The sequence below is a fragment of the Rhamphochromis longiceps genome, linkage group LG6, assembly GCF_057381845.1.
Source record: "Rhamphochromis longiceps isolate RC_006_pf linkage group LG6, R_longiceps_female_GT1.1, whole genome shotgun sequence".
Taxonomy (NCBI): Eukaryota; Metazoa; Chordata; class Actinopteri; order Cichliformes; family Cichlidae; genus Rhamphochromis; species Rhamphochromis longiceps.
In genome coordinates this window covers 42841980-42857668 of record NC_140562.1, presented here as the reverse complement: position 1 = coordinate 42857668, position 15689 = coordinate 42841980, and the positions used below count along the sequence as shown (strand labels likewise).

Sequence of the window (15689 nt, the reverse complement as noted above, 5' to 3'; positions counted from 1 at the left end):
ACCTCTTTTTACTTCCTCTGTGTTTGTATGTAATTTCTGTATTTTGTTCTTGTGTTTTTGTCTCTATGAACTCCTTTTTGAGCCTGGTTATACAAAAGGCCTCTTCCTGTTAAAAGAGACTTTTTCCTTCCGATCATCACAGAGTGCTTGCTCATAGGGGATGGCTGATTGGGTCCTAACAGTGCTGGAAAGAGTGTTTTGAGGTGGGTTTTTACAAACTGGTGCTTTTTAAATAGAACTGAGATGGTGTGAATTGTGACATGCATAGTGTTTCTAGCGCTTCTAGTATTTGTCCTCTCACTATTAAGTAAGCATTAGGCTAAAACGGACTATGAGAAACCACAATGTCAGGGAGTTCAGCAGCAGCTTTGCACAGTTCCCAAGCATTAAACTATTTCTGTATTTCCTTTCCAGGGCCTGCTGCAAACGAAACCAGCGGTGGTGACGTCACGGGGGCAGGCCTGCACAGCTCTGCGCGCTCCTTGTGCCCGCGGGCACGAGCCAAGGCTCATTCTACTACGCAGAACGGAGCCCGGAGCTAGAGAACCAGGAAGTGAAAGCATACACATGGAGGGAGTGTCCGCCGCTGCTGCCTCTGTGTGTGTTTTATTTTTAAAAACACGGTCCTCCGCGGACGCATAAATGGGAGACGCGAGGACCAAGCGGCGGGAGCAGCTGAAGCGCTGGGCCGGCTCCTCCACCGACAGAGCCTCAGATGTGCCCAGGCTGAGGCGGCGGGGCGATGCCGGGAACGGAGGAGGGGAGCCCGAGGCCGAGCTCGACGACCCGCCGAAGGACCAGCCGCTATCTGGGGGAGGAGACGAGAGGCGACGGTCAGGAAACATCTCCTGTCAAACCGGCTAACAGCCTGCTAGCTTAGCTCCAACATCTGACGATAGGCTGAGGGAGGAATGCTGTGCGGGGGTTTGGGCTGTAGATGGGCTCGATAATAGAATCACACCACAGCAGAAAACACGCCCGCTCTACAGTCCTTTATTTAACATTTTAATGTTTATTTGTTGCCATGCATACTTTCAGAGGCCGGAATTTGCTGTGAGCGGTAGCTAGCTAGCCAAGTGTCTTAGGTGAAGGTTTTTATTTCCATCAGTCCCACCACTGCTGGTCTGAGATGGTCTAAAATCTCCTATTTTAAAGCGCATATATCATAATTCCTTTCGTTGTTTTCCAGCCTGCTATAACTTATACGATTTGCAGTGGTTGTTTTTATCCAGACGACCTTTAATGAGCCAGTTTCAAGTTAAAGAGCCTAATGCTAATCATAGTATTTGAGTAGTTATTGCCTAGTTGTCCGTCTGAGATGATGCAACATTATGAATATTGACGATGGAAACAAAGGTCAGTATTTATGATGACAGACACAAAAAGGCCTTTGCCAGTTTATTGAAGGCACATTTGTTTAACAAATTGAGGCTGATATAATACAAATGTGTTGCCATTGTCAAAAGATCCTGGAAAAAAAGGATCAAAAATTTGGCGGGGGGGATGTTTAGTTACAATGTTTCTGATAAAACATTATTAGATCTGTGATATACCGCAATACATAACAGAGACCGTAGATTAAATAAAGTAGTAAGACGAAACACATCCCAAGTTGCAGCGTTTCCCATTAATGATTTAGCGGTGATGCAAGATCAGAAAGGATTATTTCTCTCCATCAGGTGTCACAGTTTTGACCTACAGCTGTGTGTTGTAGTACTGAAGACACTTGTCGGATGAGAGATGAAACATTCTCAAGAAACTTTAAGAAGTCCAGTCGCTTTTCTTTCCAAGCTCCTTAGATGACCCTGATCTGGATGACTAAAAGCCTATACAGACAATAACTTTATTCATACGCACCTGAAAATAGTCCCCAAGAAATCTTGTGGAAGTTTTTCAGTGGGTATTTCTCTGTTAGTCTTACAAGGATGTGAGGGATAAGTTGTAGGGTCTGTCAGAGTTTGCGTGGGTCCTGAAAGTATACAACGGACTTGTATTCAGTTGGGTTTGGTTGTAAATTTTTATAGATGCGTCACTGTGAGAATTTCACTATATTCGCCCCTTCCGCACATTTATTATGACATACCTTGTCATTCAATCAACTCTTTTAGTTCTTGTAGATCGTAAAATTGTAAAAAATCAAAAACTCCCAGCTGCATCGGCCCAACAAGCCATCAGTTTTAAGTTGCTGCGTATGGCTTATATAGCCAGTCACAAATCCATAACAGTAGCAGCACAGTTTACAGTTTATTTTGGCCTGATGAGAAAGCTCGGTACAATCAACACCCACTACATTTTGTTTCACACAGGTGGTGTCCTTCTGTTGATCAGTGCACTGCGTTTACACCACCTAGCACAGTTGTTGAGGTCTCTTTTGTTGCAGTGTTCAGTTACATTCATTCAGTTCTACATCAAAACTTTCATTTTTCGGTTTGCACCTACACATTTCGGTTTACTTGAAACGATCATAGTTTCCCTTACAGCGTGTATTTCATTGTGAGTTTGGTCTGTATGGTGTGTATAAGAGCTGAATAGTGAATTCATGCAGCTGCCTGTCTCCTCTGTTTTCAGGAAAAAGGTGAAATTTGATATTGCTGCTGAGTTTCTCGCAGCCTGTGCCAGCGGAGACACGGAGGAGGCCAAGGTGATTTTGGAGGAGGCCAAACAGACTAAAAGAAGGAATGGCGAGGATACAGCAGCAATTATTAACTGCTCCAATGCAGACGGGATCACTGCTCTACACCAGGTGAAGCAGTTTCTCCCCCTGAGGTTTTATTGGCTCGTGAATAAAAAATTGTGCAGTTTCGTAATTTTTTTTTTCCTCTCCTCTGACACAGGCCTGCATAGACGGCAGCATAGAAATTGTGACCTTCCTTTTGGAGCTGGGTGCCAGTGTGAACCAGGTTGACAATGAGGGATGGACGGCGCTACATGTTGCTGCCTCCTGCGGCCACGCTGACATCACAGAGTGTGTACAATAGCAGAACACAGCAGCTTTGCTTCTGTGTGTGTGTAGCTTCAGTGCCAGTCTTTCTGCAGTCAACAATACAAACATTGTTATCATGTTTGGCGGATGAAGCATGAGTGGGCTGTGCCAGCACACACACAGCTCACATTTAGAGAAAGAAAACTTTTTTCCATTTTATCATTTCAGTGTCATTTCAGTGACTAAGTGTTTTGTTCCAATGTGCATGCGCCACAAACACCGATAACATGACCAGAAGTCGTCTGTTTAAAGGTCATTGTGTTGGCCTTCTGAGGTTAAATGAATCGTCTCTACCTCCATGTTTGTTTTGTCAGGTTCCTCCTGCAGGAAGGTGCTTCTCTCACTGCTGTGAACTGTGATGGTGATGTTCCTGCGGACATTGCTCTGGATGAAACCACTGAGTCCCTACTTCAGAGTTACACTCGGAGACACGGTAAGTCTTTTTCTGTGTGTAGTTGGAAGGCGTTTCTTTGTGCAATCAAAGTTCTGGAGCTGTTCCTTTTGCATCCAAACGGTGTGAGACACGGTCATGTGCATGCAGCAGGTGCCATTAGTGAGCTTTGTGATCAGGATTTTGCGTGGCATACATTTTGTGACAGTTTATGTACTGAGTAGCACCATGTTGACAACTAAGGTCATCTCCATCAACGGGCTGGAGGTGACCTCATCTTCATGTTAAGGAATGTTGCTGGTCACAGATGTTGTTTCTGCAGCTACAATCCAGTGACCAAACAGGGGTCTTCAGAAAAAATAAGTCAGTGTATCAGGTCAGGAGCGCAACCAGAAGCATTTTCATCAATTAAGCTCTCCTGACATTATTAATTCATCCACTACTATCACACTTACAGCATTAGTTCTTCTGAAACTCTCAGAGGGAGAACATTTCCCACAAAAGATCTGAAGTGCAGTGCTGAGCATGATTTTCATCACGCTCCATCTTCCCCAGTCACCAAATTCGGCTCCGCAAAGTGAAGCTAAAGTTAAAATGTTTTTATTCAGCAAAGCGGAGGAGATCCAGTGATGTTTCTTTCCTGGGAGAGCTCCGCATGTAGCAGGAAGCTGAGTTTCACAGTACAAAGTGGCAGCTTTTAAAGGACAAAGTTGAATGGTTATGATTTGTGCTTTTTATTGGAGGGTGACTTGTATGTTTGTGTGTCTGAAACTTTAATCAACTTATTTCTCATCAATGGAACTTTAACAGCTGCAACTGCATTCAAACTTGACTTGGCCCAGTTATGGCCCATACATGTTTCTGTTAGTGGTGCTGGCTAAAATGTGAAAAAACTGGAAACTTTGTTTCTCGGTGGTTGCCTTTTTTGTACATGTGTGTGATGCGTGTATGCGGATGGCGTTCATCCTAGATGGTAATGGGACTTAATTTCAAAGTTATAGGCTGGACACTTGAGGATTTAGCTTTAGAGCTAAGACGCTAGGATGACAAGTCCTCCAATCTTTAGACAGAAATTCATAAAAAAAACAGGAAACACGTTAATTTGACATTGTGTGTTTATTCAGGTGTGGACGTGGAGTCAGCTAAACGTCGGGAGGAGGAGCAAATCATGGCAGACGCCCGCACGTGGCTGACTGAGGGCCTGCCTGCTGACGTGCGACACCCAAAGACTGGAGCCACCCCGCTGCACGTGGCTGCAGCCAAAGGCTACCTCGAGGCCCTGAAGTAAACATTTCTGACTTATTGTGTTGTAGATCTTTGACATTAAGCTTAAAATCAGATTTTAAGTGAGGGTAGGTGTTTGTCTGGACTGTGCTCTTCTTCTATTCAGTAGTTTGACTTTATATCTTCCTTTGCTGTTCCAGGATACTCTGTCAGTGCGGGCTGGATGTGTCAGCTGTGGACTTTGATGGCTGGACACCCCTCCATGCTGCAGCTCACTGGGGTCAGGGGGAGGCCTGTCGCATCCTGGCTGAACAGCTGTGCAATATGGAAGCTCGCAGCAAAGGGGTGAGTCCCGGATAAAGAAAACTTATCTTCCTGCATCGAATTCATCTAGTCAGCCTCTTTAACAGTTTGCTTGAATACTTTTAGGGTCAGACCCCATTTGATGTTGCTGATGAAAGCGTTTCAGAGCTCCTGGAGGAATTATCTCAAAAACAAGCCAATGTAAGTTTGTCTTTACCTCATATTGTGCATTTATGTAATCTGGTAGTTTGGGTTTCTTGATTGTGCCTCTCTTTTTCTTTCATAGTGGCTTAATGAGAGGTCAGTATTGGACAGGCAACCGGGGTCCAACGCTACGAATGCACAAAACAAGCGGCGGAGGTTAATAATCATCTGTTTCTTATCCAGAATTAAATAAAAATTCTTTCGTTTCAAAGCAAAAGTTACAAATTGCCACGTGACTTGTGTCTCCCTTATTGTACCTGCAGGAGCTCGGTGTGCAGGATGAGCAGCAGAGAAAAGATGACTTTACAAGACCAGTCTAAGGAGCGGGGCATTTCAGGAGGCTTGGACCTGAGCGAGGAGAAAGAGAGCAGCCCCGGTAAACCTCCCTGGTCATGAGTACTGCATGCTCTGTAAATCAGCATCAGTGTGCTGATTGTAGTGAATGATGCCGATTCCTGTTTTTGTGCAGAAAGCTCAACTGTCTCCAGTCCCGATACAGAGAGTGCGACGTCTGCTGTCACTCCGGCCGACAAGGTAAAAAATCAGAGTTTATCTTACAGGATGTTTCATTTTCAGCAGGTGTTAGGTAATGGTGTGTAGCGCATGTGATCAGATATGATAAAACATGTTGCAGTAAAGAGTTGTGCTACTGCTTTTAAATGAGCCCAAAACTAGTTTATTGAAACTACTTATTCAAAGCTGAAGCTTGTGCTGAGCAAGCAGCAGCATGCAAGGCTGGAGTGCAAAAGAATGCAGTTTCTCTGATTCATACCTGAGGCTGGGTCCCCCCCCCCCCCCCAAATGAAGGATAAGCATGCCAAGTAAAAAAACAAAGAATACATTTCAACACATGCTGATATTAGCGTTTTTTATTTTTTCACTCGGGTCATAAATCTGATTCTGAAATGGTGACATATAATCCGTTGTCCTTTTTTCTTCTCTCCTATGTGATCCAGACACCAACAAATAAACAAGAGGAGGAGAAGGAGCAGGACAAGGCGAGCCGCACTGCCAGAGTACAACCCACCCCTCAGACGAAGGACGCTGCCGCAGATAGTCCCAACGCTCCCAACGCTGACAGGCGCAAGTAAGAGAAACAAACACTTTACTAACAGTGAAAATGCTTTGAAAAGTGTCTGATGAGGGAAGTCGTTTGTGTGTTTAGATTCCAGGCCCCAGCGAGAGACGAAGAGTCCGAGTCTCAGAGGAAAGCTCGCTCTAAGCTGTTGCGGCAGACTCGCCGCCCCACACAGGTAATACTTCTTATCCAGATTCAGTACATGCTATTCAGTTTTTTGTTATTTTTTTTGTTAACAGTCCCTGTAAAAAGCGTGCAGACGCCCGTGATAATTAAACATTTGAACACAGTTTGGGGAAGAGTGAATAATTTACTAGGATGATTTTAAGAGCATCACACTGCTGCACCAGTGCTGAGTTAGCAGCAGTGTACTGCAATGTTTTTAATTCCTCTTGGCGGTTTTGTTTGTGCTCTGTGCATGCAGGGTGTGACTCTAACGGACCTCAAAGAAGCTGAGAAGTGTGTGGCTAAATCTGGCGATTCTTCACCTCGAACCATCCAGCCGGTCAGCCCCCTCGTCACCATCACGACTGCAGAAAGAGGTGAGTGACACAGACAGCTAAGAACCCAAAAACTGGATAAATTCAGAAGAATTTCATAATTTTCACTATAAAAGTTATTGTTGTGTGTCTGTGTAGCACCAAAGTTTAAAAAGGAATTAAACCAAAGAAGTGCGGCACATCTGCGATCAGCAATGTCAGAATTATCTTCCAAGTTCTGTTAAAACCGAGGGAGCTGGTGTGTATACAGCCTGAAAGGGGACGTGACTTAATCCTGTGTTTTTACGAATCGCCAACAGGGGGCGCCTCATTTGGTTGTAAAAAGAAGCCACGTTGTATGAAAGCGTATGGGGAACATGAAACCATTTATCACTTGACTTCTGTAAACTTTAACATAGACGACTTTATTGGGTCAGTCACAAGTTTCTTAGTGAGTCCGACTTGTGTCTGCTCGTCCTGTCTGAATATTTCTGGCAGTGCTTTCGCTTCCTCTTTTTCAGCAGATACAGTCATTGCATCTAATCTGTCAGATCAGTTAACTTTTAAAACTTAAACGTAGAATCATCATATGAATATTTAATACCCAAAGTGTAAGAACAGCTGTTAACTTGTCACTTCAAATGTAAGAATCTTGCTGACTTTTCAGCATTAGTCTTTTTCCAACTGCTGCTTTCCTGCCGGCGTCCCTCCTCAGGATTGTTTAAGCATTCAGGTATGCGTGTTATGCAGGTGAAGCAACCGATAGCTCGGATTCTGGAGTAGGATGTCTGTTCTCTGCACCTGCATGTACGGCACGGTCAGATATATGTCGCCATGATCACACCCAGATTCAAAATGCCAGGCTCGCGACTTCACAACTGTGACATCACGGTGGCTGTGTCCATCTTTAATATGCAGTCTGTAGTCAAAGATGAATATGAGTCTGAGAAAAACTGAAAATCAGGTCAGAAGTCCAGCTACGACTGTTCGGTTAGGGGTGTAAAACTAATTTTAGACCGCAGGCCACGTATGACCCTAGTTTGAGCTTAAGTAGGTCATACCAGTAAAGCTACTGTATACAAACATCTGCAACTTGTGTCATCTTCTTTTAGTGTTAACAGGTTTAGTTACACATTTAATTGCTTAAGAAAAATAAATGCGATTTGCAAAAATGCATTTCAGTTTATACACATTATAAAGAAATGGTGTTGCAGGAAATAAAAGAAGCGCATCAGCGTGGGCACTGTGTGCTAAAGGTTGCAGGAAAAAGTCTCAACACTCAGACTCTATCCTGTTTACAATAAAACCAACACAAAAAAATAGTTTTAACTAACAGAAAACGTTTGTTTGTTTGTACCCACGGACCCATTCACTGGAAAGACAAACAACAACGAAACAGCAGGAGCTTCTCAGTTTAATTTAATAATAACAATAGTTAATAAAAGTAATGGCAAAAATACAGTCAGTCTAACATTTGTGTCATTATTTTCAATTTTCACATTTTTCAAAGGCCATCCAGTGGGTCAGGTTGGAGCCTGTGGGAGGGTGTAGCTTGTACCATATGTTACAGGGTTTCCAGGGAGCAGTTCATTTAGGACAACAAGCAGCACAGAGGTGCACCGAACGCAACGAGTTACAGGGAAAATCAGCCAGACTCAGCAGTCCCACCGCTGAGTCCTGATTTATTGGTTAAAATATCTTTAAAATATTTAAAGACTCCTTAAAAAACTCAAAGTGAAATACTTGGAAACTACCTGAGCATGGCGAAACCCACCATACGCGTTTGCTGTTTGTGTGGCTGGAAGTCTTACATCGCCTCTGTTTACAGTAAGACTCCCACAATATAAGTGACATATGAGGCAGCTTTTGGGTGGAGTGCTCTTAAGGGCAGCGTCTTAAAGGAAATGATGGTTTCTCACATACTGCGAAGGCTAGTGCTGCTTGTGCTGTGTTTCTATGGGTAGATAGGGCGGCTACTGCATACTCAAACTCATTGAGCTGCGGTAGAAACCATCTGACCCATTTATCGTACTTTTATCACTCAGCACGCTCCACCCGTGTTTTGTGGGGGGTTTTGGTGCAGTTCACCATCTGATATGATGAAGCAAAATCAGTTTTTAAAGTTAAGTTGCAAGAACATTCAGTTCAAAGCCCAAACCAGCAGTTTGTGTTGTCTGAACTCATTCCTCACAAGCCTCGACGTGCAGTGATCTGAGATGAAGCCAGGAGGCAAAGATAAGGCGGCTATGGCGCCAAGTTTAATTTGGAAACGAATCTACGTTTATGCATCGCTACGATGCCTCTGCCTGAACTCCACACGCCTCACGAGCGTTTTCTGTTGACCTCCTTGTGTTTCAGACACAGACCCACAGGTGAAGCAGGAGGAGCCGGAGGGAGACAAGCGTCTGCAAGCAAAGGACAGGCGGAGAGTGAGGAGGGAAAGACGCTCCACCGGCGTCGTTAAGCCGGGGGAAGAGGTGAGAGCGGTGCAGATAAAGTAATTTCCCAGTCTTCCTTCCTGTTTTCCACAGCACTGAAGTTGGTGAGAGGGCAACCTTATGAGTCATTGTGTAACTCAAGACATAAACAAACAGTGAGCAAAGCCATTTTAGATCCTGTACTGTAGACATCATGTGAGTTTGACGTCACATCGTCAGGTGTGCGCCACGGTCTTTGTGGCGCTTCGGCCGGCCACCTGTTGACTTTTATAACCTGGCACTGTGCGCCCCATCCTGAGTGTCTTGAAGACAAGATATTCCAGCACAAAAGCTCAGAGACGCTTAAATAGAGGAGACTGCGTGATAGCGATAGATCGTGTATTAGCGCATCGAAAACCTGCAGCTCGGTAGCTCAAGATAAATGCGACGACCAGGCGAGCTGATAAGGGTTTAGAGCAGTGAGCGAATGAGGCAACTGCCTCGAGTCATGAGCACATCTGGGCTACTTCCTGTTGTGTCAGAAACAGCAGCTTCGGGGAAGCAGGCTGTTTTTAATAAAAGAAATAAACATCCTGCTGCTGTAATGTGTGAATGTTTGCATTCGAATCTCATTTATATGAAACAAGATGGATATTTGAGTCGGTTGTTGAAGTCTTAACTGTGAATATCTTGTTTTGCAGAACGAGGACAACGTTCATCCAGATGATAACAACAGTACAACCCTGTGAGTCTCATTCATTCTTGTGTGTCATGCATTTCTTTTATTTCACACACGTGCAAATGAAATAATTTGTTTTCTGTACATTTATTTCATGCATCTCTATATTTTTTTCCCGCTTTTGATCCTGATGTCTGAAATAAATGTCTGCATTTCAGATGTAATGAGCTGTATTCTCTGACTGTGAACTGGCATTTCTGCTGGTTTGAATTGTTGATGATTTGGTGAGATCCTGAAATGTTTTGGTTCTCCAAACAACGCGTTCACACCCGTCCAGGAGCAGATTTGTTCAGTGTGAACAAGATTAAATGATGGATGTCATTTAGGAGGAGGATTAGGCAGAGAGAATACGATCTTTTCTAGACTCATTAGTTTTACAGCGACGCCTGTTTGAGGCGGGAGGGAATAATTCGCCCGGTGTGACACATTCCTCGATGCTGCGCCTAAATAATTATAAATGAGATAAAAGAAATTACGCCACTGTGATGTGACACAGCCAGCAGGATTGTCAAGTGAGCCTTACCTGAAATAAAGTCCTCACCGCTGCCTCTTTAACGAACGCTAAAATTAGCAGATTAATATTTGAAGTGCATGTGCATCCTTTTCTTTACCCTTTTTTTTTGTTGTTCATACAATCTTGTTGATCTGCATCTTGCTCTGAATATGAGTAAATGATTAGAGCGTATAAATATTGAGGTCAGATCTTAGAAATTTTACACAAAGCTGTCATTTTCCTGCTTTTGTCATTTTATTCCCCTGACTTTTGCTGGTTCTGCTTCTTTTCCCTTTTTGATGATTGGTCGCCCGTCACCGTGTGCGCTGCTTTTTTCCTCCCGTTGTTTGGTAGGAGGAGCAAAAATGGCTCTTTTGATAGGGAAGGTTACCGACGCACGCCTTAGTAGAAAAGCAGATGGAAAATAATTTCTTTTTTTGCTTGTTTATTTGTGGGGGTTTGCTTTTCTTCATATTTTAGTGATTTCAGACATGCCATAGAACCTGTTGTTAGGGGAGCGGTCTTTAAACCTTGTCTGGCTTGTCCTGAGAAACGATCGCGTCACGTACACCCAGCACTGTTTATTAACCATTTAAAAACAGACAAATTCACTGAAAGGCACAAATCATGAGTGCAGCAGTGTCGCAAAACTTCGTTCCTCCTTCGTTCGGCGGCTCCCTTTTGGAGTGATCATCTGGTCCGTTCACTTGGCTTCTCCTCTGTCCTCCTTCGCTTCCACGAATCTTCTCTTTGGTTTGCTTCTCTTGCTTCGCAGCGCCATCTTTGCCTCTACATCCACGAGTCCAGACCATCTAAGACTTGCCTCTTTCTTTCTTTGGTTTCTCCTCTGATTTACTCGATTGTGTTCCTGCATTCAGAGAACAAGGTCCATACGATTTGTGATGTGTTTTGATATCATGGAGGGATCTCTCTTATGTGTCTCTGCAGTGGGAGTCAGCTGTCAGATGCATCTGATTATAGACCGGTACGTAGCCGACCTTCACCACACACACCAGAAAACCAGCCTCAAGGCTGAAACCGATATGTAGCTCACTAAATCCAGGACCACAGACTGAAACCTCAACCAACTGTTTCCACCTGGTCACCTGAAACAAACACACACTTGTATTTTCTTGCAAATCCTTCACTAATGTGTTGTGTTTCCCTTCAGCTGTACTTCAAGATGCTGCAGGAGAATGTGTCTCTGAAGGAGAAGCTGCAGGAGATGGAGCTGCAGCTCAGCCAAAACAAAGTGGAGCTGGAGAGACGCCGACAGGTTGGGCAGGTTTGCTGATGCCTCTGACATTTAAGCAGCGTGTGAGGTGTTATTTAAAAACAGGGACGTGCTCTCTGGGCTTTGCCATCGTGTCAGCCAAAGTAAGCAGAGGAAACCAGAACTAGGCTTCAAAGTCACAGCGAGACGCCGATGCTCTAAATGACAGGAACATCCAGAATATAAGATGAAGATTATTTGAGCTGTGAATCATGCAAAGCTATTCTAGAGCCCAAGAGTAAAACATCGAGCTAAAAGAGCAACATTTTATTTTGTTAGTTTGTCATCAGCTCTCACATTACATCCGTGCACCTGAATAAAATCATCATTTCTGTGTGTGGCAGAGTCAGGAGAGCAGCACAGACCGGCCGGCCCTGCTGGAGCTGGAGAGATATGTAAGTTGTTTTTTGCTTGTTTGCGGTTGGCTGGTGTTGGCTTTTTGTTTTGTTTGTTTTTTTAGCTGGGAAAATCCCCTGAGATCAAAATCTTTTTCAAGAATTCACACCATCAGAAGCTTAAAAAAAATAAATTCATTAAATCGAGCGTAACAAAAATGGACATGGTGCAGTAACAAAGGATAATAAAACACAAAAGGTATAAAATAGGAAGAGCGCCTCCCGTCTGTGCTTACAGAATGTTTTAGAAGAGCTTTGAGCTTTCAACAGGGAACAAAATCATCAAGCTGCATGTCTTGGCACATCACATCCGCCTCCTAGATGTTGTCAGTCTAGATATGCAGGCTCGCCACCTACGGTGCTGTGCAAAAGTCTCGAGCCACCCAAGACAACTGTAGATACATCTGCAAAATATCTTTAAGGAGTCTTCAGGAAAGGTTCTCCACTCACTCACTCACTTCTCTCCATGCTGGCGGCCTTTTCTGTTTATTTCTCTGTCAACATGAACATTTCCTGAGTTCTCAGATACCGAAGCATCTGAAGTGTGAGACCTTTCAGTTTCTGTCCCCTCCTAAAGTGTGTTGTTTGAGACTTATTTGTGACTGACGGGGACGCTAATGAAACTAAGCCTTTATTTCCTGTTAAAACTGTGGGGGCTGAGTATTTTCTGTGTTCATAGCTATCTTGGAAGTTGTGATCAAATATGAGGTCAGAGTGTGGGGGCACATTAACAGCTCTGCAGGCTCTGCAGTGCGTGAAACCCCGGTTGAAACCTCAGTTTCACACACATTTGCTCCGGCTGCTTCAGCCAGTTTGATGTGCCGCTGTTCTTGTTCACAGGAGAAGCTGAAGCTCCAGAGGAAAGCAGGGGAACTGGAAGACGAGCTGAAGGTACAGATGTTCACTTCAGAGCTGAAAGCCGACTGATAACAAACGAGAGCAGAATAGGAACCACTTTAGGGCTGCGACACACAAATCGAAACGAAAGCAGTGAGCTGTGTGGGCAGTGACACGCTCAGTTATTCTGTCATACGCCGTGACCTCAGAAGCTTCTAGAAAGCTAGAAGCTTTTAATCCTTCGATACATCAGTTTATTGAGACTGAGATGTGTTTGTGCGGCTGTATGAAGTTTGGCGTGAGCCTCTGAGAAATGGCGTTCACTGGATAGTAAATGAAAAGCTCAATGAAAACAAAATAAACTTCTTTTTTTTTTTTTAACCCCACAAAAATAAAACCAGTAAACTAACGCTGGTATTTTTAGTCAGTTAAGTTTGTCCCAAAATGCGTCACGTCTGCCTACATTACTGAGTGGCACGCGTGCTTGTGTAGTCAGTAATGTAGGCAGGTGGGAGCTGAATTCTTGTGCTCTGTAAGATCTGGTGAGACCAGTTTGTAATGCAGATGTGATAACACACACGTTTCTGCAGGATGAAGGAGTCGCCACTAAAACGTTTCTTACAATGACCTACATCAGAAGATGGAAGTAGCCGCCCTGTTTTGGGTGGCAGGGCGGAGCTGGCGGGCTGCATTCACGTGTGTGAAACAGGCAGACGTGGATACCTGCTAATTAGTGCTGAGTAGCACACTGATAAAACTCTAGATATCAGTCAGCAAACATGTGATTTGTTAGATAATCCCATTAAAAATGCTCCAAAAGACGCAAACGAGTCCGAGAAGTTCAGTTCGGTGACCCCAGCTGGCGAGGGTGAGGGAACCTATCCGTAAAGACCGAAGCCTTTTTTTTATTGCAGGCTGCAAACGTGATTATTCCTGATGTAACGCTGGCTATTGTGAGCGTTTTGTGACCTCGACACGTACGTTTTCAGCCCAGAGGTCGAAGCTTGTGTTTGTGCAGTCTCAGCAAATTCTGCAGAGCTCCACAGTTTCCCGTAATGATTGAACTCATGTGACCCGCGAGGACCCTCGTGTCCTGAACTGTGACACGGCTGTGGTGGTTCAGATTACAGATTCAGATTTTTCTAAGGTCACGTAAACAATCCAGGAGCCCAGATGTCCAGCCGGATAAATCAATAGGGAAAGAAGGAGCTTAGAAGGATAGAAAAAGGTAACGTAACAACTTATTGCCGCTTAATGAAACTAATGATTCGCTGAGTCTTTATTAAAGAATGAAAGGAGGTTTAAGACGGGCTACAAAAATCTGTTTACAGTAGCTGTAAATCTCTGCAGTAGACGTGTGAAATGCCCTGTAGATTGGAAGTGCATCAGGCCAGCTGTGTTTTGTCTCTTTAAGGCAGAGTTCGTCTTTCTAAGAGCGTTGAGGCTAAAGCGATGTCTCCTGATGTGTCTGCAGGTTCTCGGGGACCTCCGAGCTGACAACCAGAGGCTCAAGGATGAGAACGCCGCTCTGATTCGAGTCATTAGCAAACTCTCGAGATGAACCTGTGACAGAAAATATTCACCTCCATGGACGTAACAAGTATTACAGGATGTATTTTTTTGTCCAGCACGGACGACACAAACGAGGAAGAGACACACACTGCACAACTTTCAACAGTAACTGGAGTAACGTCATTTTCAGGGTTATTGTCTGTGTTTGGGCCTTTTATGTTTTGGCAGATCTACTGTAAACCAAGCTGAACTTCACCTCCTGTGGACGGACAGGATGTCCCTGCTTCCCACTCCCACATTTTTTTTTTAAATAAGTTTTTATTGTTGTATTTTTTAAAAAAAAAGAAATTAAATATTTTAATGTGCTTCGCTCTGGTGAAACTTTGTATTAAGAGACTTAAAGCCATGCACAGTGAGAGCTCAGTGTGTTTTTAGACGGGGTGAAAGATTTGCATAAGAGCCAGTCAGGTGTGCGGGGTGGTCACAAATAACGTCAACGTGCCAAAAACCAGCCCCGGTTGTTTTTTAATGTCCTTTTGGGGGGAAAACCTCAAGCGGTCAGTGTTGTTTCTCAGGACGAGTCTTGGGCCGATGCTTTCTGTTTTTAGCTGGCTGCTGTAGAAGATGGACCAAATTCGCACATCTCCCGGCTCCTCTGGATGTATGTGAAACATTTATGTTCAGGGGCCGGCCGTCCTGAGGACATGATGTAAAGGTGTAGTCGCAGCTTCAGGAGAGTTTTGGGTGCTAATCATGGACGTCAGGCACAGCTCATGTTCAGAGGGACGTTTACAGAAAATATTTGTCACACAGGTATTTCAGGAGGCGGAGGACGCATGCTCCAACTTAACTGTTCTTTACTCGTAGTTCTATTTTGCCATTTTTGACTGGATGCTTGTGAAAGCCCCACCCCCAGCTAAGTATTCACCATGTGACAGACGGCCGTTGTCCAACAGGAAGGCCGGATGGGTCAGTTTTTGAATGTTTACTTCAATTTTAAAGATAAAACCAACCACAACAAATGCATGTTATATTGTATTTTGATGCCGTGCCTTTCGATATGCATTTGTAAGTAATATTTCTATTTTGCTTTGGCAGTGTACACTGTTGAGTATAAAATACAGTATGGGCTTAAATGTTGAAGTATCTGTTGTTTGTTTTTGTTGATAAAGAGCAATCCCACATTACATGTGAATAAAACATCGAGGCCCACATTTTATTTAAGTTTTCACTCTCAACTTCTTAATAATATTTCAAAACTCTTAAACGGCTCTCGGGTCCAGTGGATCTGATTTTGCCCATAAATCATTAGAATTCTGCTAAAGCATCCTGATTGCTCAGTTAAGGATTTACAGGAGACA

General features: G+C 43.9%; 1 protein-coding gene across 2 annotated transcripts; it reads left to right on the top strand.

Moving 5' to 3' along the window:
- Positions 1-509: 509 nt before the first annotated feature.
- On the top strand, positions 510-15471 carry ppp1r12c (protein phosphatase 1, regulatory subunit 12C). 2 transcript variants are annotated; one of them, XM_085410833.1, is made up of 20 exons: positions 510-833; positions 2569-2743; positions 2835-2965; positions 3298-3416; positions 4499-4658; positions 4799-4943; positions 5028-5102; positions 5188-5261; positions 5369-5481; positions 5575-5639; positions 6062-6192; positions 6271-6358; positions 6608-6725; positions 9021-9139; positions 9781-9824; positions 11260-11296; positions 11483-11596; positions 11929-11979; positions 12820-12870; positions 14291-15471. In XM_085410833.1, exons 1-20 carry the CDS (start codon positions 643-645, stop codon positions 14375-14377), a joined length of 2088 nt encoding a protein of 695 aa, XP_085266959.1. In that variant the 5' UTR covers positions 510-642; the 3' UTR covers positions 14378-15471. The 2 variants fall into 2 exon arrangements, with proteins under 2 accessions (XP_085266959.1, XP_085266961.1); XM_085410835.1 differs by having other exon boundaries at positions 511-833; positions 11483-11587.
- Positions 15472-15689: the final 218 nt, after the last annotated feature.